Consider the following 23,440-nt stretch of genomic DNA (forward strand, 5'->3'; position numbering starts at 1 on the left):
TAACATCCCCTGTAAGTAAGGAGAACCCTTAGCAGCTGAAGGCAGCTTCAATAGATAGTAGCAGCTTAGGCTAGAGACTAGCAGCAGGTCCTGATAAGAGCTCACATTTACATAGGGCTTTAAGGTTTATGGTTGGTCAGTGCTGTTAGACTCTTTGTGACCCTGTTTGGGGTTTTCTCTGCAAAGATGCTTGAGTATCCTTAAGTATCCTTCTCCAGCTCATTTTATAGATGGCAAAACTGAGGCAAACAGGTTTAGGTGACTTGCCCAGGTCACGCAACTACTAAGTGTTAGAGGCCAGATTTGAACTCAGGAAGATGAAATTTTCCTAACTCCAGGCCCGAATCTCTATCCACTGTGCCACTCAGCTTCCCTAAGGTGTTCTTCACAAATCTATCAATCTCTCAATCAACAGTGGTTTCTCAAGCGCCAACAAAATGCCAGGCGGAGGTTTCAAGTACAAAGAGTGAAGCAGTCCCTGCTTGCAAGGATTTTATATTCTACTGGGAGAAATAATGATGGCATATGTAAATATACAGAGCATAACTGTAATGTGAATAAAAGCAAAAATACCCGGGTAACTAACGTGATTATTCTGGTTTTCCAGACGAGAGAGTTAAAGTTCAGAAAAGTTTAAGTGGCTTCCATAGGGTTAATAAGTGTCTGAGTGAAGGTTTGAGACCAGGTCCCCCTGGCTGTTGCCAGGCTGACTCCTGATAATATTAGCAGTTCAGCCAAGAGCAGACTTAGCACCCTAAGACAGGAGCAGCTCTGTTTGAGGTAGTTAGGTTGTACTGTGGTTGGAGTACTGGACCTTGACTTGCTTAACCTCTATCTGTCTCAGTTCCCTCATCTGCAAAATGAGGATAATAATAAGGCCTACCGTGCAGAGTTGTTGTGAGAATCAAATGAGATATTTAGAGGAGGGAATTTTTTTCTGGAGGAGCTACAGTTTGGAGCAAGATTTTCCCCAGGAAACTTCAGTGGCTTTTATCAACAGCAGTCGCCTTCCTGGGAAAGAGCATTTGATTAGATATATTTTCAGTTCACATGTCTTCAACTGCTTTTACAAACCCTTCAGAGCTTCAGAACTACTTCTGATTCCACCTGCAGGAGGGGACGGAAGCTAAACAGAGAAACGGAAATCTTAAATTTGCTCTTGAAACTTGAAATGGGGAACACGCACAGAGGGAAAAATGTTTCTGCTAAATCCAGGAACTTGTTAACAATAAGGCTTATTTTAACACTACTCCAAAGATCAGGAATCAGCATTTAAAGTAGTTTGTTTCTGCACTTAATGTTCTTTCTTTGTATTTATCTGTGGAAATGAAAATACATGTTTTTTGTTTTGTTTTTTTACTTTGGGCAGGTGTTCTTGTAGACTTGGGTCTGGAAGATAATGGAACAGCTTATCAGAGAGCAGAGAAATACGTCGTTCGGCTGGACAGTGAGATTCAAACCAAGTTTGACGTTTTTATGAGAAGGGTCAAACAGAATCCATACACACTGTTTGTCTTGGTTCATGACGACTCTCATGTGGAACTGACAAGGTGATTGCTTCAGAGTGAGCAAGCAGAAAGCTTCTTCTCTGGCAGGGGTCATTGGGCCTCTTCCTACACCTGTGCTCTTTACCTTGATGACAGCTTTTTAAATTCCTTTAATTACTGAGGCAGTGATTCAGCAAGCGCGTACCAGACACTGTACTAAATGCCAGGGATGGAAAAAAAGGGGCAAGACAGTCCCTGCCTTTGAGAGCCCCAGCCTCCTTCTAAGGGTGGAGCCAGCTTGCAGATCACTGCATATGTGCAAGATAGGCACAGAGAATATAGAAGCCAAACTCAAGGAGAGCATTAAGCTACTCAGTACCTGGGAAAGGCCTCCTATGGAATGTAGGGCTTGAATTGAATTTTGTGTGAAGTTAAGAAAACTCAGAGATGGGGGAAGGAAAGGGAGGGAAGAGGCATTTATTAAGCATCATTTTATTCCAGGCACAATGGTAAGTGCTTAACAGATTTTTAAGGAGTTAGAGGGGAGCACACAGGCATGGAGGACAGCCATCTCAATAGACAGAGACAGACAGATGATTGGTAGGGTTAGTTGGGGAGGGTCAGAAATTCTTATTCACAGTAATACTGCTTTAGAGTATGGGTTCTTACCCTTTTATGTGTCATGGACCCTTTTTGGCAGTCTAATAAAGTTTATGGATCCCTTCTCAGAAGAATGTTTTTAGATGCATAAAATAAAATACATAAAATTGCAAAGAAAACCAATTATATTGAAAAGAAGTTATAAAAATATTTTTAAAAACAAATTCACATACATACCCAGGTTAAGAATCCCTCCTTAAGACCATCACAGAATTCAAAAGTTCTTTCTCAGGGGTGAAAAATAAGGGATTTTTATGAGAAGTAAGTTTTGGGAAGGGAAACTGACAAAATTATTCTTTTCTTCAGCTTTCCCTCTCTTTCACTTTCTTTAAAATCAGTCTTCAGTTTCAAATTCATTCCCTCCAAGCTCCTTTTCTGTTCCCAAGAAAAACAAAACCCATTATAAATACACACACACGTATATATGTTTAAGTCATATATGGGACAGCTAGATGGCACAGTGGATAAAGCACTGGGCTTGGAATCAGGAAGAGTCCTCTTCCAGAGTTCAAATCTGGCCTCAGACACCTACTAGCTGTATGACCCTGGGCAGGTCACTTAACTGTGTTTGCCTCAGTTTCTTTATCTGCCAAATGAGCTCTCCATTATCTTTGCCAAGTAAACCCCAGATAGGATCATGAAGAGTCTGACACTACTGAAATGACTTAAAAAACAACAAAAATAGGCATATATATGTGGACAAATATATATATATACATATGTATGTACATAAATATATAATGTACATGTGTGTATGTAAAAATTCTTCCATCTTGAGTCCACCAGACCTCTCTCTGGAGATGGGCAGCATATTTCATCATGAGCCCTCTGTTACTGTGTTGATTAGATGAGAGCTCTTAATTCTCCTTTCATTTTCTTTCCTTCTTTTTCCTTCACCCTTAAATATTCCTTCTCTCCATTAAAAAAAATCTTTTTCCTTTTTTTTTTCATTTTGATCAAAAGATTACTGAGTATTTAAAAAACTGAAATATTTTATTTCCTTTCCTCTGGCTGTCGGACCTAGACATAGAACAAACCTACCAGCTTCTTGAGCATCAGTTTCACCAGGAATTAGCATATATCTCCATAGGTTTCATTAATAACAGGGCTGTGAGTTCAGAGAATACCAAACTAACTTTCTTCCAGTCAACTAGCATTTATTAAGTTTCTGCTTTGTTCCAGTAATTAATTTCAGTAGCTCAAAAGAAATGTGAGATGCTCAAATTCAGAGACATCTGCACTCCAAATGTTCACACGAACTATTTGTGCCCACCCTCCAGTACAGTATTCTAAGCTTGTATTGTCTGATCAGCCTAGTCAGACATATTGTACTCCAGCATTGACTGCAACATAGTGATGTCATTTGGGTCTGCTTAGAGCATGAAGGACAAAAGCCAGCCAACTTTACACCAGGCACCAGGGGAAAAAACAAGGCAAATAACAGTCCCCACTTTCAACCAGTTCTTCACGGCCAATTGCATAATAAACATAAGCATCATCCCCATGTACCAAGAAAAAAATTTTAACACTCCATTTTTTTGGGGGGGTTGTTAAAAAGGATTCACAAGCACTCATTGATTCCCCCTGCCCCGACCAATCCCCACCCAGTCTGCCTACAAATCAGAAAGTGTTATTGAGATTGTAAAGTGTTATAAGTACAGTGGAAATATCAGGGTTACAAAAGTTCCTTGTTCACAAGTTTTAATGCAGTACACACTGCACTGTAGGTTGTAAAATCTAGGGCCATGTGTGGGTAAAAATAGCTTGTTTGATATAAATTACAAAATGAACAAAGAAATCTTACCTATAGCCAATTCTGCTAATACCAGGCATCTATAAACAGTCTTAGTAATAATGATAAAAAATAATAATAACTTAAATAGCACCTACTATATACTAAGTGTTTGACAAATATTATCCATGTGGCCTTGGGAGGTGGGTGCTATAATTATCCCCATTTTACAGGTAAGGAAACTTAGTGACTTGACCAGGGTCGCACAGCTAATAAATATCTAAGCTTGGATTTTCACTAAGTCTTCCTGACTCCAGATCCAATACCCCATCCACTGTACCACCTAAGCTCTTTACCTGGTCTTTGAAAGTTTCTTTTTTCAGAAAGATAACCCCAAAGGATCTGCAAAGAATCCCTTGATATTCCATGCCCAAACATTCAAATTCCTTACTCTGTGAAAGGGGCTTGTGGTTTCCAAATTACAGTTCAAAATTAACTGGGAGTAGGCATGTTCTGGTTATGTGAACACCTGAGGAATTTAAGCATCTCCCCATGGGAGAGTTGCTGAATGGGGCTAATATAGCAGAAACATGCCCTAATGCTGGCACACTGGGACTCTCTAATATTCTTTACATGCCAGTTATGTGACCCTGGACAGTTCATTCTCTCTTTTTTTTTTTTAAAGCAATTGCGGTTAAGTAACTTGCTCAAGGTTATACAGCCAGTTTTTTTGTGTGTTTGTGTGGGTGTGTAGTATCTGAGGTCGGAAGCGATCCCACATCTCCCAACTCTGGGGCCGGTGCTCTTACTGCGCCACCTGTCTGCCCCAGGACAGTTCATTCTTGTGTCTACAGAATTCTCGAAGAATATACATTGCAGAGAAAATGGTAAGGAGGAATTTTCCAAACCAATGTCTTACATATTTATATCAGAAGACAACTTGGAGAGACTCTCTGAAATCCATCTAAACCACCTCCCCTTCGAGGCCAAATTTGTCTTGTTTTCAATTCTGCCCCTAATTAAAAAATTTGTCACCTGAAATTGTATTATTCTGAAAACCAGTATAATTTCTCTCTTCTTCCTCCTTCCTCTTCTTCATCTTCTTTTTCCCTGTTCTCCTTCCCAACTCTCCCTTTTACTCACTCCCTCTTTCTCCCCCCACTTTTACCTCCATCCTGTCCCTCCTCTGTTTCCCACCCACTTTCTCTTGTCCAGTCCTACATCTAATGTAATTAAAGAAAATATATATACATGTATATATGCATGTATGTTAATTCGTAATCCTATATAATTTTTATTAATTACATAATATTTATTCATTTTCACCTTTATAAGATGTTAATTTTTAACGCTTGCTGACTTTCACAGCGTCATCTCGGGCTCTCTGTCCCATGGGGAGCCGAGTCATGGGTTGGCTGATAGAGTCATTAATTGCCGAGAAGTCCTCGAGGCCTTCAATCTCCTTGTGCTCCAGGTTAGCTCCTTCCCGTATGCCATGCAAACACAACAGTCCAGAATAAGCTCTGCCAATGAGGTGCACTGGATACCGCTGGACAGTGTGGTAAGTTTGCTTTTGTCTGACCAAGATGATGCCACCTTCCCAGGCGTGGCCTTCCTCTAGAAACCTGGAAGATGTGATAATGGCCATTGTTTTTAAGGTATTGAAAATCAGAGTATGAATGTTGCCTTGGCCAAGGCCCTCCTCATTCTTAATAATAGCAAGCATTTATAGAGTCTTTAAAGTTTGTAAAGTGCTTTCCGGTACAGTTTTCTCATTTTATGCCTGGAACATATTGTCCCCATTTTATAGAGGAGGAAAAAGGGACCCAAAGAGGTCCCTGCAGTCACTACCCAAGGTCACATAGCCAGAAAGTGTCTCAGACTGGATTTCAATTCAAGTCTTCCTGATTCTAGGTCCAGGGCTTTGATCTACCACACCACCTGCCTGCCAAGTATAAAGGGGATCTCAGCAGAAACTAATTGGACTTCTAAATTCTTCAGCAGTCTTTAGAAAGTAGTGGCTATAAAGACAGTGTATTCAAGCATCTGCCCTTGGATTATTACCTACCTCAGAGTAGAGGAAAGCACTTTGAATGGTGCAAAGGTGCAATGTAACCAAGAGTTCTTGTGTTACTGCACCAGAATATTCCATAATATCTTTTTTATTTCAATAATATGACCCCAATGAGAAACCTGGGACCTATGTTTTTTCTGGTATTTTCTAACACATTTTAATATTTTGGAACTGTGTTACTATTGCCCTTTGATGACTGAACCCTTTTTTTTTCTCTAATTATTTTTATTGTAGAATTTGGTTGAAATAGGAAACTAGAGATGTCATATTCAAGAATTTAGTAGTAGCATTGAACAATGGGAAGTGAAGATGACATTTTCTTATACTCATTGGTCCTTAAGTACATAAGTCTTCTGATTTCTCCTGCCAGAAATAAACGCCATAATATCTGGACATACTGCACAAAATGTAAGATAAAGCATGGAACTGGTTGTAGAACTGGTTGTTTATTTTGCACAAAAAGTGAGTCTTGACAACCCATTGAATATAGGGTTACAAGAAGCATTAGAGCAGGATAAACCTATCTTTATTGATCTTATTTGGTCTTTTCCTAGTAGGACAGTATTAGTTCAAGGTTAGACGATGTGGATGTGTGACTAACTGCTCGTGTCTGACATGAGCTAATAGAAGGAAAAAAACAAAATTACCATTCCTAAAGTTGTTCCAATAAGAGAAGGGAAAGAGAAGAAGTATTTAATACTAGAAGAAATAATAACCCTGTTCAACAACCCGCTGATGATAAACATCGAAGCAAGGCATCAAATGGGGAGGTTCGTCAGAATAATGAGGGGAGACCCAGCGCAGGGTCCAAGTTGAAGAAGGATCTGTCGAGGGTGAAGTCAGATACTCTTGTTTGAAGATGATATTGTTCCAATTACATCCAGCCTAAATTAAAGATTCTCCCGGACGAAGTCTGTAATCACTCAAAGGAGCCTGACCTGTCTATCCACTCAGAAAATAACGGTAGATGATGAATGTCCATCATTGAGATTATAATACGCAAAACAAAGACCTCTCTTTTTAATACCAGCATTCTACTGGTGTTGCTCTATGGAAGCAAGCTGCAGAATCACGTACTACCACTGTAAAAGTGAATGTCATCCAGAGAGCAATGGAGATGTACAGGTAGGAGGGGACAGGCTGCAACACATAGCCAGGAAGGCACTGCAGAGAAGAAGAGGAATAAAGGATATCACCACGGACTCTTTGGAAGAGAAGATAGGGCAGTCACGAGGAATGATAATTGGACATCCAGAATGTTCCCCTTATTGTATCAGGAGAAATCAAGGAAGGTGGCCAGCATGTCCTTCTGTGACAAACATGGGAGGGACGTGGACATGAGCCATACACTGTGGGCAGTCATGGACGGGTTACAATCTACATTGCTGGAGGAAATTTACAAATTTATGAGGTCACAGATCCATTTCAATTTAATAAACATTTATCAGGGGCCTACTGTGTGCTAGGCACTGTGCTGTTTGAGACTATTCATTATCCTCTGTTTAAAAGGAGAAGAACATATAGAATTTTTCCCCCACCAAGATGGTTCTAAGTCTGGTCACTTATAGGGAGTAAACTTTAATTATCCAGAAAATTGACTCCCATGGAACATTTCATGATCCCACAAAGCCACATAATCAAGGCACTACTGTAATTCTAACCCTTGAATTTTATCTATTTCTAAAGAATTATTTGAATATCATATGCAGTACATAGGAACTACAATAATTAATTTTTTGAAGTCTTTATGAAAGAATGATCATCTTATTAGTACCTAAAATGTATATAATGCTTTATAGTTTACCAGGTGCTTTAATACATTATCTTATTTGATCCCCTCAACAACACTGTGAGGTAAGTAAGAGAAATAGCACTGACATTATTGTGCCCATTTTGTGCAGTGGGAAAAAAAACCAAGACTGAGGCAGGTTAAATAAGTTGGTCAAATCACACAACTAGTTTATGGAAGAGCCAGACTCAGACAGAGATTTTCTGACTTCAGTTCATGTGAGCAAAAGAAAAATTCCAGAAATTTTTTTTTATAAAAAAACAACTTTTTTTTTTCAGGGAACAATTTGAAAAAGGGAGAAAGAAAGAATATATTTATTTATTATTTGAATAATCCAAAGAAATCATTTTAGAACTTTACTCACCCATCAAGTCCATTTGAGACAGAACAAGATTTCTATCTGTACCTCTGAACTCACAACCCTGAAATTGCTGGGCTGCGAACAAATCATAAGATGAAACCAAAGCTTTTCACCCTCCTGGGAACAGCATACAGCATTCTCACTGTATCTCTGTTCTCTCTCTCTCTCTCTCTCTCTCTCTCTCTGTCTCTCTGTCTCTGTCTCTTTCTCTCTCTCTCTCTCTCTCTCTCTCTCTCTCTCTCTCTCTCTCTCTCTCTCTCTCTCTCTCTCTCTCTCTCTGTTTCTCTCTCTCTCTCTCCCTTTTCTTTTCCAATTTAACTAGGAGGACATGGGCAGTGAGGAGAAGCTGTATTTTGGGTTGAATGAATACAGCAAGTCATTGCAGTGGGGAATCACTAGTCCACTTCTAAGATGTGATGAAACTTTTGAGAAAATGGTCAACACGCTCTTCGAAAGGTAAAAAATGAAAAAGTGTAAACTTTTTTCCTTTTTTTTTTTTTTGGAGAGGGAAGGCAGGGCAATTGGGGTTAAGTGACTTGCCCAACGTCACACAGCTAGTAAGTATCTAAGGTTGAATTTGAACTCAGGTCCTTATGACTCCAGAGCTGATGCTCTATTCACTGCACCGCCTAGCTGCCCCAGAAAGTATAACCTTTGACCCAGATGTATCACGATATCTGCAACAAGCTAGAAAATAGTCAATCCCAGTGTTGTGTTAGGGTTTAAACTGTCAAAATGATGTTTTGAAGGTCTGGAATAAAATTATTCTTTTATGTGATGACCGTTCATTTATGTTGGTGAGTAGTGATGGGTGTGACAAAAAGGACTCCTCCTTCCATCTTCTGGATGATCTTGGCTTCATCCTCAAACACCACCATCTAGAGGTAAAAATAAAGAAAATTTCTCTCATCAAAGATTGTGAGCCTAGGTTGTGACCTTTTACCTACTCTTTCTGACTTCTCTAGTAGTAAGTAGACTTTCTTCTACCAGTTTGCTTCAATCTAATATGCACCAATGATTTAGGTACAAGACAAGACTTCATAGTGGTGTGAGGAAATTTGGTATAATAAACTATGTACTTCAGAAGAGCTGGGATTTCATACGTGTAGACCAAGGCCCTTCCACACCTTAACAGACAGTTTCATGAACTGCTATGGCTAAAAGTATTTATCGCTTAGTGGCCCAGCCCCCGGTGAGGGACGTTTCTAGACAGCCCATAGTTGATATCTTTCTAGCTTTCACCCCTCTTTGGAACTTTTCTGTTTCTAAGTCACCCAGGTTTGCAACCTTGGTGTTATCCTCAATTCCTACTTTCCTTCACCCTATATATCTTTTTTTTTTTTTGGCCTTTTGGAGGGCATTTGGGGTTAAGTAACTTGCCCAAGGTTACAAGGCTAGTTTTTTTGTGTGGGTGTTAAGTGTCTGAGGCCAAAACCGAACTCAGGTCCTCCTGACTCCGGGGCCGGCGCTTCACTCACTGTGCCACCTAGCCTCTCCCACCCTATATATCTAATCAATTGCTAAATGTTATTGCTTCTATCTCTACAACATGTCTCTCATCCATCCCCTCCTTTCTACTCCCACAACAACCATCACAGTTCACATCATCTTTATTTCTTTCCATGGCTAACAAATGAATCCTAATTGGCATCCATGCCTCAAGTCCCACCCCACCCCACACTTAGCATCCCCTCAAGCTATTGTCCAATATCTCTCTTCCCTTTCACTGCCAAACACCCTGGGGAAAAAACTGTCTAAACTCTTTGCATCCATTTTCTTGTTTCCCACTCATTTCTTAACCTCTTACATTCCAGCCTTTAACTTTTTTACTGAACCAAAACTCTTTTCTCTGAAGTTCTCCTGTGATGAGTGGTAATTCACAACCCGACATGATAGCCTTCACAGTTTGTCTGTAGCTCTATGAAAGTCCACCCTGGCCCAGGTTGTCCAAGCATATATCCAGGAGCACCTCCCTCCTTAGGACAGGTCATCAAAAGCCAAGACTGTCCCCATCCAACCAGAATATCAAGACTCCTTAATCCAGCATGGACGTCATCCAGCCCATGCAGTTAGTAAATCTGTCTTGCCAGTAAGCAACCAGAATAGAAAGCTTGGCAGCTAAGAGGGCTCATTATGATCGGTGGGGAGCCTGGTTCATCCCATGGTTTGCTTGTGTTTACTCATGCTTCTCTGGACCCAGCCCCTCTGCCTAGGTCTGTCCTCATTTAAGTTTTTCCTTGGGCTAGGCATTATATCGGTAGCCCAAAGTCTCAAAGAAGGGTTCCATGAAGAATAGCAGGAGAAGTTGAAGTTGATTTCCCAACATTTTCCCTCATTGAAGAAAGTCCTAGTCGGGAAAAAGAAAAGACCACATTTCTGCTCCATCAGATGGGATTAATAATTGTAAAATGCTTAGCATGGTGCCTGTCACGTAGTAGATGGTTAATCGATGTCTGTTGATTGGCTGTCAGTACAGGAATGGAGGTGATGCCAAAGGGAAGGTGAAGGGAATGGAAGTTGAACCAGTACCCTTCACCTCACCAAAACTCCCAGACTGAGGCAAGACATCTGTATACATTATCTTATCTCTATTTAGGTACTAGAAACTTACCTTAGACAAACATTGCCAAGATCCAGGGGGCATTATTTTCCCAGTTATTTAGCTATGTGTCCCTGGCTACGAGCTCTGAACAAAATGCAGTGCCAGTTTTGGAGATAGAGGACCTGGGTTCAGATTCTACCTCGTAAGCTTACAAGGGGTGTGACCTTGGGCTGGCTGGTTAACCTCCCAGTTTCCTCATCTATACAATGAAGGGGTTGGAATAGATAACCTCCCAGGTCCCTTCCAGCTATAGATCTGCAATCTCTCAGTGCTGTGACCTACCCAAGCAGTCAAGGTAATTAAAAAGTGGGCTATCCTGAACAAACCAGAAAGTCAGATCACCTGAAGTTAATGATACTTCTGCTGCAGGATAAGTGCAGACAGGACCATACAGTTTTCCAATGAGACTGCTCATCCAAAACTGACTCAGCAGAAATAGTTCTATCCCCTCTCTCTCTCTGCCTTTCTACAGGCTGACTGTCCCAGCATGCTTGTCCACTCTCATCTCCACTTCACCCCCAACTTTATTCAGTGCTCATCTCCTGTGCCTTCCCTACAAGAAGCCTTTTCCTGATCCACCTAATTTTCTGGGGCTCACTTCCTCCTCTGATTTTTGTGATATACTGGTTTCCCTGGTGGAATCTAAGCTCCTTGAGGGCAGAAATTATTTTTCATTTTGTCTCCAATGCCTACCATGTACTTAATATTAATTCAGTACTTAATAATGATTTCCAGTAAATGCTTATTGGAATGGATTTGGAAGTAAGCATGTGATCATAGAAGGGAATTTAATAGGTCATCTCCTCTAGCCTCTTAACAGAAGAGAAAACCAAGGTCCAGAGAGGCTTACTCAAGAACATATAGGAAAAGGGTGTGACATGTATTACCTATGTTGGGTTGCTTACCATTTGGAGGTGGGGGTGGGATGAAGGATAGAATTTGAAACTCAAAACTTTTTTTTAAATGCTAAGAATTGTTTTTAACACATAATTGGGAGAATAATAAGATATGATTAAGAAAAAAAAATGAGTGTGAGAGCTAGACTTCAAACCTAGGTCCCCTAGGACAGTCTATCCTACCCTGAATTGATGTGGTAATGTGACTCTATGGAACAGGTCTGTACACAAAAACAGCATATGGCTTCCCACCGTTCTTTAGATATTAAGCCTAATATTGGAGTAAAATCTTATGTTACATTGGAGTTTTATTATATTAAATTTTTCTCATAGTAAGTAATTTTTATTGTGTTGGTATTGAAGTAGTCATTAGCCAGTGTATAGATATATATATTTCTATTATTTCTTGTTCACGTATTCTGGAAAGTACTTTGCTATAAATGTGTCTTTTATTAAAAACTGGGCCAGATCCATGTAGCCAGTGTTCTGTTTCTGATTATAGAATAAAGGGGTATTTTTATAGGAAGACATATTCATTGCACTCTCTGATGTTCACCTCTGTTTGATTTTTGAAGCCCTGATCTCTTCCTACCTTTCTGGTCTCTGCACTGCAGTGACCCTGGCCTCTTTGCTGTCTTCATTTATCTGCCAAAGCAATATTATTTCAACTTAGAGACAACTAGGTAGTACAGTAGAAAGAGCACTAGACCTGGAGTCAAGGAAGACCTGAGTTCAAATCTGGCCTCAGACACTTACTAGCTCTGTGACCCTGGACAAGTCACTCAACTTCTTGTCTATCTGTTTCATCCTCTTTAAGGATAATAATGGGCAGCTTGGTAGCACCATAGTGCACAGAGTACTAAGCCTGGAAACAGGAAGACTCATGTTCCTGAATTCAAATCCAGCTTCAGACACTTACCAACTGTGTGACCCTGGACAAGTCTCTTAGCCCTGTTTGCCTCAGTTTCCTCATCTGTCAAATAAGCTGGAGCAGGAAATGACATACCACTCTAGTATCTTTGCCAAAAAAAAAAAAAAGATGGGGGTCACGAAAAGTCAGATGCGACCGAAAACACCTAAATTACAACTAGGATAATAATAGCATCTACTTCCTTGTGTTGTGGTGAGGATAAAATGAGATATTTAAGAGCTTTGCAGACCTTAAAGTGCTATCTAGATGCTAGCTATTGTTATCATTAAAGAGAAATCTAATCATGTCATTCTCCTGTTCCTTAACTCCAGTGGCTTCCTGTTGCCTTTAGGACAAAATATAAATTCATCTCTCCCCCCCTTTTTTTTTGCTTTTTGGAGGGCAATTGGGGTTAAGTGACTTGCCCAAGGTCACATGACTAGTTTTGGTGTTAAGTGTCTGAGGCTGGATTTGAACGCAGGTTCTCCTGACTCCAAGGCCGGTGCTCTATTCACTGTGCCACCTAGCCTCCCCTTCATCTCCGTTTTAAAGTCCCTCACAGCCTGGTCACACTCTCTTTCTATTTTCACTGTGTATTATTATACTTTATACTCCATCCATTCTGGCCTCCTTACTGTTTCTTACTCATAATGTTCCATTTTCTATTCCTTTGCAGTGACCTCCCTCCATCCCTGGGGAGTATTCCCTTCTCACCAGGGTCTCCTTGAATCTCTTTAAGACCACTTAAACTCCGTAAAACCTTTTCCAATTTTCCCCCACTACCAGCTACCAGTGCCCTTTCTCTTATATTTACTTTGTATTTTATATGTATATACATAATTACATTATATATATATATATTTTTTTATATACACACACGTCATTTCCTCCAGTAGAATGGAAATTCTTTGAGAGCAAGGATTATTTCCATTTTTTTATCTACATCTTCATCACCTGGCAATTAGTAGGCACTTAAATGATTGTTGATTGTCTAAAGCAGGGGTGGGGAACCTGTGGCTTTGAGACCGCATGTGGCCCTCTAGGCCCTCAAGTGTGGCCCTTTGACTGAATCCAAACTTCACAGAACAAATCCCCTTAAGAAAAGGATTTGTTCTTTAAAACTTGGACTAAGTCAAAAGGCTGCACCCAAGGACCTAGGCCACATGTGACCTTGAGACCCCAGGTTCCCCATCCCTGGTATAAAGCCAGGGTTCTCAGCCTGATTTGTGTCATGGAGCACTTTGGCGGTCTGGTGAAGCCTTTGAATCCCTTCTCAAAATGTTTTTAAAGGCATGAAACACAAAGGATTTTAAAAGAAACTAGTTATAATGAAATACGGTTAACAAAATATTAAAAATAGCAGGGTCATGGAGCCCAGGTTAAGGATCTTCGTAAACGTCTTTATAGCATATTTGGGATTATTGAATTTAGGGAGACAGCTTGGTATAGTGGAGGGAGCAGTTTCGAGTCACAAGACCATTGTTTAAATCCCAGCTCTGACATTTATTGCCTTTGTAATTGAAGTCATTTGATCTTAAGTTTTTCATCTGTAAAATGGTGGTGGGGATGGGAGGAAGAGTGAGAAATCAAATACTGGATATCTAAGTTTCCTTCCTGTTCTAACTCAGTGGTCACATTATAATCTGATTTGACTTCATATGCCAAGGTAGCACCACATCTTGGAACTCAGTGTGGTAGGGCCCTGTCCTGCAAAGGCTTCCAGGGACCAGCCTGCCTTCAGTCCTAGCTGTAAAACCCCTACTGGAGATCTCTGAGTTCAGCCTGCTTTACTAATTAACGCTGTTGTGCATGATTTTTTTTTTAAGGTACCCCAGGCTTCATAGCATGGTTATTCGCTGCTACCTTCTCATTCAACAGTACTCAGAAGCACTGATGGCCCTCACCACCATGGCATCTCTGCGAGACCACAGCACACCAGAAACACTCAGCATCATGGATGACCTCATCAGCTCACCAGGAAAGGACAAGAGTGGGCGGGGGCACATGCTGATCATTAGGGTGCCTTCGGTGCAGCTGGCCATGCAGGCCAAGGAGAGGTTACAGGAGGTGCGGGATAAGTTGGGCCTACAGTACCGCTTTGAAATCATCCTTGGGAACCCAGCTTCAGAACTAAATGTTGCCAGTCACTTTGTGGCACGATTGAAGGTTAGCAACAGAGAAGAGGTTTCTCCTTTTCATTTTTACCAGTTGTTCATTTGTTTTTCCCCAATTTAGCATGGATGCCTGAGACTTGATCTTTGTGACAATTATGAACAAATTCATTATTCAGTATTTTATTTGATATTTAATATTTAATCTTCATCACAGTTTTAAGAAAGGAGGCAGTATGTGTGGTATAGTGGGGAAATAATAATAACCAGTGTGTGTGTGTGTGTATATATATATATATATACACATATGTATATATATAGTACTTTATATACATTATCTGATTTGATCTTCACAACAGCCCTGTAAGGTAGGTTCTATAATTACCTTTATTTTCCAGATGAAGAGATTCATACTTAGATTAAATCATTTGCCCAGGGTCACTTAGCAAACAAATATCTGAGGTGGGGTTTGAACTCTGATCTTCCTGACTCCAAAGTCAGTGTTCTATCTGGTATGCCATTTAGCCTCTGGCTCTGTGATTAGAGGACACAGATTCAGATTCTGTGTCTGACACTGCCTGTGTGACCTGAGTTCAGTCAGTCTCTCTGGGCCTAAGTTGCTTTATTTATAAAATGAGAGAATTGGATTAGATGGCCTCCAAGGTCCCTCGCAGTTCCAGATCTGTGTGATTCCTTTTTGAGGGACGTAATTATCTTCATAATTATAGATACAGTTTTAGAAGATTCTGAGAGCAAGAATTATGCCAGCCTAGCCTCGTCTCCTTCCAATTAACTTCAGTCTCTATCCTATGCTGGCTGACCCAGTCCTACCATGGATCCTACTAAGACTCACTAGATTTTGTGATTTCTGGGACGTCTTCAAGAAGGAGACTCCTTCCTACCCCCCCTCACTCAGTATCTTCAGCCTAGTGTTCTCCTCAGTTCAGTTCCTTTTTTTTTTTTTTTGCTTTTTCTTAAATTTGTTTTTATAGTATTTCCCCAATTATACATAAAGACAATTTTTGGCATTCGTTTTTACAAGATTTTGAGTTCCACCTTTTTCTCCCTCCCTCCCTTTCCCTTCCTAAAATGGTAAGCAGTTTGATGTAGGTTATATATGTTCAGTCATGTAAAACATATTTCCAATATTAATCACAATTGTGAAGGAATAAACAGACCAAAAAGGAAAAACCATGAAAAAAAAGTAAATGAAAGAAGTGTACTTGGATCTGTATTCTCTCGATTCAGTTCTTAATGAGGTCCAGTTACATCCCCCACGTCAGTTGTTCCAAGGCTCATGGCCTCATCTCACTCCTTGGTGAGTCATCACTTTCACTAGATGACCTTACTCTTCATTTTTACTCTTCCTCTTTTTGCTACTACTACTACCACCACCACCACTACTACTACTACTGCCACCACCACCACCACCACTACTACTACTACTACCGCCACTACTACCACTACCACCACTACTACTACCGCCACTACTACCACTACCACCACTACTAACACTACCACCACCACTACTACTACTGCTACTATACTACTACTACTACAGCTAGCTAACATTTATATAGTGTTTTAACATTTACAAAGCACTTAACATATGTTATTTCCTCTGATCCTCAGAATATTCCCTTGATAGAGGTGTTAAGTGATTTTCCCAGGGTCACATAGTGAGTCACCAAGGCAGCATATGAACTCCTGCCTTTTTGACCTCTGCCACATCACTCCAGCACCAACTAGCTGCCTCTAAGGAGAGAACCAACCGTACTGAACTTCACGGACTCAGAATCCTCCCATCTTCAGCTTCCTTTTCTGACTCAGAGGCTTAAAGAGCCCTTCCCTTAGTTTACATTTGTCTGATTTTAGCCCCAGCCTCTGGTTTAGGGATCCCTGTCATCAGTCAGCTATCTTTCAGCTTATCTGCTTCCCCTATACTCAAAGGGAAATGGTGTGGTGCAGCTGAAAGCATTAAATTTAGAGTCAGGATGAGAATTCAAATCCTAATTCTATCACTTACTATTTGTATGACCTTGGGCAACTCATTTCTCTTCTTGGCTTCAGTTTCTTCATCTGTAAAATAAAGGGATTGTTCTACATAATTTCCAAGCTCTAAAGCTAAGGTCTTTTTTTTTAGCATCTCTGGTTGGTATTCATGCTCTCCAGCTACAGGTACAGAAAGGAAATGGTTGTATTTGGTCTAATATTTACTGACTTTGTTCAAGATGAGCATAACACATAGCTGTCTGTTTTTTCATAAATAAGGTAAGTTTACTCCTCTTCAGCATCAGAGGGGCCCTTCTAAAATAGGACGTGTTCACTGATTTTCTTCTGTGGACTTCCTGGTGTCAGGTTGAACAGCAGCTGAGATCATAACAAACTCTGCCAAGAGGTTAAAACTCTTGTCTTTTGTTCAAATCAGCATAGTCTTACTCAGCCATGAGGTATGCTATTTCATGGATAAATATCACATCTCCTTCTAATTTTTTGTAGTAACATGACACATTCACAATTACGAATAATAGTAATTGATGAGATTTTGGCAGAGTGACATTGAAGTCATGTAATGAATAAAAGGGAAATTTAAGACACTATTCTTACTTTTCATATCATTTTTTTTCTTATGTTTTCCTGAGTTCTAAACCCATGGTCACCTGGTAGCAACATCTGGGCAAGTAACTTTGTAAAAGAAAAAATCTTTTTCTGTAAATGACGTTTGTTATTTTTATCAATAATAACTTGACAGAACTTCTTGTGGCTGTTCAGCGTAGCTACTGTTATCCCACCTTCATGACCTGATTTCAGGGTACTTGGCAGTATAGTAAACTGATGAGGCTCCCAGGAGAGGCTGTTCAAATCCTATAGATAATAGGAAAGTAATGAGCCAATCAGCACCAAAATAAACCCTGAAGTGCTTAAAAAGCAAAGTAATGAACGGTAACATTCCTCTTCCAAAGAATCTTCTCAACAGGGTGATTCAGCGACTGTGCATCACTCAAATGAAGAAATGATTGAGTTCTCCTTCATGTGGCAGATGTGTTGGGAAGGATATTTTCCTGAAGCATCTTTTTCTTCATGCAGTTTTATTTTTTATTTCTGATGAAATGAATTATAAGATACCAGAAGCCTTTTAAACTTGGATCTAATTACTCAGAATGGCCAGCTCCAAATAATAAGTGTGCAAATTATGCCATGCTTTTCTTCTGCCTTAAAATATACCTGTGGCTGAGGTGTCTCTGATAACAGTTTCAAATTAAAGGAGTTGTGGGTATGTTTCTGAAGATTAGTTTCCTTTCAGTAGGCCTACACTTTCCATCAGGACATAAACAAATAACTATTCCCATTCTCTAGCATAATTATCCAGTGGCTTTTAAAAATTCTAGTTTTTACTTGGCACCCTCAAATTATTTTTAAGTGTGTCAAGTATTCTGAATGCATGACTGTATCTTCATTAACCTTTGTATCTTTATGCTCTGCTCCTTGGTCTTCATTTTTGACTACCAGTATCACTAAACCTTAGAATCACCTGGAGGACTCAGTGAATAGAGTGCTGGGCCTGGAATCAGGAAGATTTGAGTTCAAGTCTGGTCTCACACACTTATTATCTGCATGGCCCCGGGCAAGTCATTTAACCCTGTTTGCCTTAATCCCCTGGAGAAGGAAATGGCAAACCACTCCAGTATCTTTGCCAAAAAAAAAAAACCCATGGACAGTATGGGCTATGGTCCATAGGATCATGAGTCAGACATAGCTGGACAACAGCAATCACTAAGCCAAACCTAACTCTTGTTGTATAAACCCTTAATGGTAGCATAAACAAAAAGTCTGATGAGTTTTATTTTAAAATAATTGTAATTGTAGTTATTCTAAAGAGAAAACTTTTCAGGGGCAGCTAGGTGGCACAGTGAAAAGAGCACCGGCCCTGGAGTCAGGAGGACCTGAGTTCAAATCTGGCCTCAGACACTTGACACTTCCTGGCCATGTGACTTTGGGCAAGTCACTTAACCCCAATTGCCCTCCAAAAAGCAAAAAAAAAAAAAGAAAAAGAAGAAAAATTTAAAAAGTGAACTTTTGTAGCAAAGTAGACAACAGAGATGGAAGTTGTGATTAACACATTTAGACATCTTTAAGGAAGTTTAGATTTTCAGTCGTTTAGAGAATAACCTTTTTGGGAAGGCTGGTGAGTTTGAAGACCCCAAGTCAGTAATTATTTTTGTTGGTTGCTTTAAAGTAAACATAACAATTTATAATTTTGAAACTGCTAAAAATAAAGCAGACATGGAAAAGATTCATCTTCTAAAGAATATTTATTTAGTGATTAGTTTTTTCAGTGAAAGTATCTATTTAAATGAAGTTTACAAATTCATTATTTATAAATAAAGCTGTCTTTTTTTGGTCAAGTCCAAAGGCATTTGTTTATTGGGATTACTAAGTGCTTTTGTTGACCCAAATGTGTAACACAAAACTTAGTGCTAAGCACTAAGGATACCAAGCACAAGAAAAAAGAAAGACATTCCCTGCCTGTCTTCAAGGAGCTTATATTCTGATGAGGAAAGACACAACATAAAAGGGAATTGTAAGATGGGGGAGTAGGGAAGGAAGAGATGAAAGTACTCAGTGCAGAGGCATTGTAGAGAAAGACTGGAAGAGTCAGGAGTATAGCCTGGAGAAGAAAGAAGACATGGCTGGCCCAGGCAGCCTTCTTCAAATGGTGGTTCTGACAGAAATCAGCCAATCAGCGGAAGTGGAAGTGTGTGAAGTCCAGGGACAAAGTGAAGAAGTTTCTATAGCATGATAGAAAAGGCCAGGAGAATCCAGAGTGCAGCCTAGAAATCAAGGAAGACCTTTTTAGACAAAAACTCCAGGGTGTGTATCTGTAAAGAGAGCATCTTTGGGTCATTTTCACCAAGTCAGATCAGACAACCAAAAAATGTATATCACACATTTCATCATGTTTCATATCACTATAAAATTATAACAGATTTCATTCTTCAAAATTTGCAAAGTGCTTCAAACACATGATCTCATTGGATGATCACAACAATTATTCTCTTTCCTATTAATAGTTATCCAGTGTTAGAAATTGGAATGAAAGCTACATGTCCCATTCTGCCTTGGACTGACTCAGTCTGCACTCTTTTGGAGGATCATGCATCCCTGTATTCTAGAGGTTATTAAATCTATGAAAGAACTTCTCAGAATAATGTTTTTAAGTGCATAAAATTACATAAGATTATAAAGAGAACCAGCTATATTAGAACACAGTTATCAAAATATTTAATTTTTAAAAGTTCATAGACCCTAGGTTAAGAACCCTGGATCTCTCCTGTTAATCTGCTAAATTGGGGTTCCTTTGGGCCTCTTCTAGAATTTAGATCCAAGTGAAAGATGGATTCTGAAATAAGAGGATTTTATTAAATGGATTTCTCTCTGCAGAGCTGGAGAGGAAATGAACAAGAAGATTGGATCCCTCGGACCTATCAGGATTTAGAAGGTCTACCTTGTATTGTAATATTAACTGGAAAAGACCCACTTGGAGAATCTTTTCCCAGGTACTATTTAAATAATCACTCCTCACCCTCCACCAGGGATTGTTTAGGTTAAGACCAAGAAGGATTAATAAGCATAGTTATGACTGCCATTCTATTCGATGTCAGTGCTTAGAACACACAGTTCTGAAGGAGTGTAAGAAACAGTCTGATTTTATGTCATCTGGAGATCACTACCTTGAAAAAAGAGATACCCTAGTTCTAGAGAAATCCACAGGGTTGGAGGAGGAATCCAGAGGGGGAGGGTAACTGCCAAGAGTGGGTACTGTCTGTTACTAGCAAAAAAGCACCCCTTTCTATGAGTGACCAAAATAACATATTCCGTTGGCCTGTTAGCTCTATTCCTGTTGACCCAAATATGTAACACACAGAATGTCTCTCTTTGGAATTATCCGTTCTTGAAGAAAGACCTTGTTACCTTTGTGACCAAAACCTCACAATGAGAGAGCGTTATAGAAGGTGTTTAGAAAATCAGTCAACTAGCCATTTGTGGTTTATTTGGTAAAATGTTGAAATAGAGAGAGAGAACATCCCCACCACATCCCCTCTCACTCGTCAGCTTCAGGGGAAGGAGCCTCCAAGTGAAGACAGTAGCAGGAAGGGTCCCTGCCTCCCTGGGGAAGAAAACCACATTGTTGGGGCAGTAGCCGTGTGTACCTCCAGTAGTCTCCATAAGCAGCCCTGCTCCCCATACACTATTTTGTGGAGGTGGGAAGTGTTACTATTGGTGATAAAGAGGGGATGGAGGCAGAAATCGTGCATGCCCCATGCCAGAGCCAATGCACATTAGGAATACCTCTTGCAAATAAACAAATGTGTGCACCCAGCTGTTCCCATTCAAAGGGCAAAGTTCAAAAGAGGATCACAAATCTCTTCTTTTTTTTAACAGGTCCTTGAAGTACTGTGACCTCCGGTTAATTGACTCGAGCTATTTAACCCGAACCGCCTTGGAGCAGGAGGTGGGCCTGGCATGTTGCTATGTCTCCAAGGAAGTCATCCGAGGGCCCATCGTTGCCCTGGATCTTAGTGAGAAGGAGCATGAGAGAACCAGCATCAGTGAAAATGACTCTGATGAGCTGCTGATTGATTTGGAGAGACCCCAGAGCAATAGCAGTGCAGTCACTGGAACTTCAGGTTAGTGCTTTGGCTTCATCTTTCTTATCTCTTTCCCTAAGAGGGATTCTCCAAGAAAAGAGGCACAGGGTATGAAGGCTTAAGGAGGGCTATTTATTTAGCTGCAACTACCAAGTAGGTAGAGATAGATCTTGCTTTTACAGTAGCCTTCAGTGACCTCTGTCACAGGGTTTCTGGAAAAGGATGCTTAGTAATATGACAACAAAGCATTTCATGAAAAAGCTGTCAAGCAGCCAAAGGAATTCTCATCCATTTTCACAATTTCCCCTAGGCCTTAAGAGTATCAAGAAATATTGGGGCAGTTCAAATCCAGCCTCAGACACTTAACACAAAAACTGGCCATGTGACCCTGGGCAAGTCACTTAACCCCAATTACCCTCCAAAAAGAAAGAGTATCAAGAAATTTTGAAAAAATTATGTTGGATGTTATGGTAAGGTACAATGTTACTGGCCCTTAGTCAAATTCCTTCCAGTCCCAGAGGCTTTGAACCAGTGCTCATTGGCTGGAATGACTTAGCTAGCTACTTTAGTAACAAATATTAACCCACCTGTGGTGTTAATACTATTTTTTTCCTTCCTTCACTCAATATTCTACCAAAATGGTGATTGTAAGTAGGCCAGTTAGGCACGAGTTATTTGAATGGATAGCTTTTTTCTTGGCTTTCTCAGTCCTTGCCCTGATTCTGTCCTCCAGTAGGGATGGATGATGTAGCTGCTAATGGATTTCCCTCTCCCAACTGCCCCGTTAAACTTCTCTGCACAAAGACTGGCTGACCAAATGTATTGATGGGAACAGCTGAGTCCCAGGAGTCTCCTTGAGACTCCATTATTGGTACTTAGCAGGTGATCTGCAGACTGGTCTCTCATATTGTTGGTTGTAATGTAATGTTAACAGAATCTAGTCCAGAAAGGAGTGACTAGGTGGTGCAGTGAATAGAGCACTGGCCCTGGAGTCAGGAGGACCTGAGTTCAACTCTGGCCTCAGACACTTAACACAAAACTAGCCGTGTGACCTTGGGCAAGTCACTTAACCCCCATTTCCCTCCAAAAAGCAAAAATTAAAAAAAAAGAATCTAGTCCAGATGAATGGTCTACTTACAATTACATTCCTCCTCAAAAACAATACTGCTCTTTTACAGCAGTTGGTATTTTTTGGTAGGAGCTGCTGAGAATCAGTAAGTTAATGATCCCTGAGGTCTTGTGCTCCTCCAGAGGTAGTTCAGAGATTCAGAAAATAAGGAAACCGCCGCTCGGTTTCATTGTAGTAGCACCTTGCTCACCCTCAGCCTTGAATCGAAAAGCCAACGGTATTCCCTACCCAGCCTTCCTTTGCCAGAAAAATGCTCTAGCTTGGTATTACACATGCAGGCCCTCAGAGACACAGGGATTTTGAGTGAGTGGCTTTGAAGATGGACTTGAAACAGCGTCTTTCCCGGTGGTGTAGCTGTCAGCTGACATTGACTTCTGGGGTATGATCTCCCCACACTCCAGAATGTTGGGCATCTGTCTTTTACTGAGCATCCTTGGGTGGGTGTTGGATGGTTTCTGTTCTCCTCTTTTAGGTTCCATAGCAGAGAACGGAGTGAGTTCCTCCTGTGTAACCCAGAAGCAAAGCTTCCCAAATGCAGCCAACAACTCGAGGCTTGATGAAGGGGTTTCTCCAGACCCCCCTTCGGGGGAACCCCTGAAGCAAGAGTGTGATTCCCTAGGCCATCAGATGGCCAGCAGCACCACCTCCAAGCCTTCCTCTTCCTCTTCCATGTCCCGGACCCTCCAGTGGCCAGGGCAACCCACCAAAGGATGCAGGGGTTTGCATGTGTCCCTTCCACGCATTGTGATACTGTCCAAAGCCGCCTACTGCCTCCTGGGCTCTCAGAAGAGTGGGCAGTTGCCTTCCTCTTCTTCCCTCCTTCCCCATGCCGATGTGTCGTGGGTGAGCTCTTTGAGACCCTTTCTGCACAAGGATATGACCAGTGAGGAGCAGTCCCTGTACTACCGCCAGTGGACAGCTGCCCGGCAGCATCATGCTGACTACAGCAACCAGAGCGATGCCGCTGGTTCCCGAAGCTTCCATCCCCGCAGGCTGCTGCTCACAGGGCCCCCACAGGTAGGCACCCTCGATCCAGAGC

The 23,440-nt window shown here is 40.7% G+C and overlaps 2 protein-coding genes across 2 annotated transcripts in view; one reads left to right on the forward strand and one right to left on the reverse strand.

The window, feature by feature from the left end:
* The window catches only part of GREB1L (GREB1 like retinoic acid receptor coactivator), a 344,278-nt gene that overhangs the window by 294,075 nt on the left and 26,763 nt on the right, over positions 1-23,440 (forward strand). Inside the window, exons 18-24 of the mRNA XM_069099751.1 lie at positions 1,370-1,550; positions 5,248-5,440; positions 8,426-8,559; positions 14,338-14,677; positions 20,065-20,180; positions 21,067-21,311; positions 22,874-23,418. Of these exons, the coding sequence (XP_068955852.1) occupies positions 1,370-1,550; positions 5,248-5,440; positions 8,426-8,559; positions 14,338-14,677; positions 20,065-20,180; positions 21,067-21,311; positions 22,874-23,418 (1,754 nt within the window). The remainder of the gene's footprint in view (positions 1-1,369; positions 1,551-5,247; positions 5,441-8,425; positions 8,560-14,337; positions 14,678-20,064; positions 20,181-21,066; positions 21,312-22,873; positions 23,419-23,440) is intronic.
* Positions 8,679-23,440, reverse strand: part of ESCO1 (establishment of sister chromatid cohesion N-acetyltransferase 1) — a 96,981-nt gene continuing 82,219 nt past the window's right edge. Inside the window, exon 13 of the mRNA XM_069099756.1 lies at positions 8,679-8,981. Coding sequence (XP_068955857.1) covers positions 8,834-8,981 — 148 coding nt within the window. The 3' untranslated portion in view covers positions 8,679-8,833. The remainder of the gene's footprint in view (positions 8,982-23,440) is intronic.

The sequence above is a fragment of the Petaurus breviceps genome, unplaced genomic scaffold (assembly GCF_028583685.1).
Source record: "Petaurus breviceps papuanus isolate PSGF00001 unplaced genomic scaffold, PetGlider_PUasm1.0 38, whole genome shotgun sequence".
Taxonomy (NCBI): domain Eukaryota; kingdom Metazoa; phylum Chordata; class Mammalia; order Diprotodontia; family Petauridae; genus Petaurus; species Petaurus breviceps.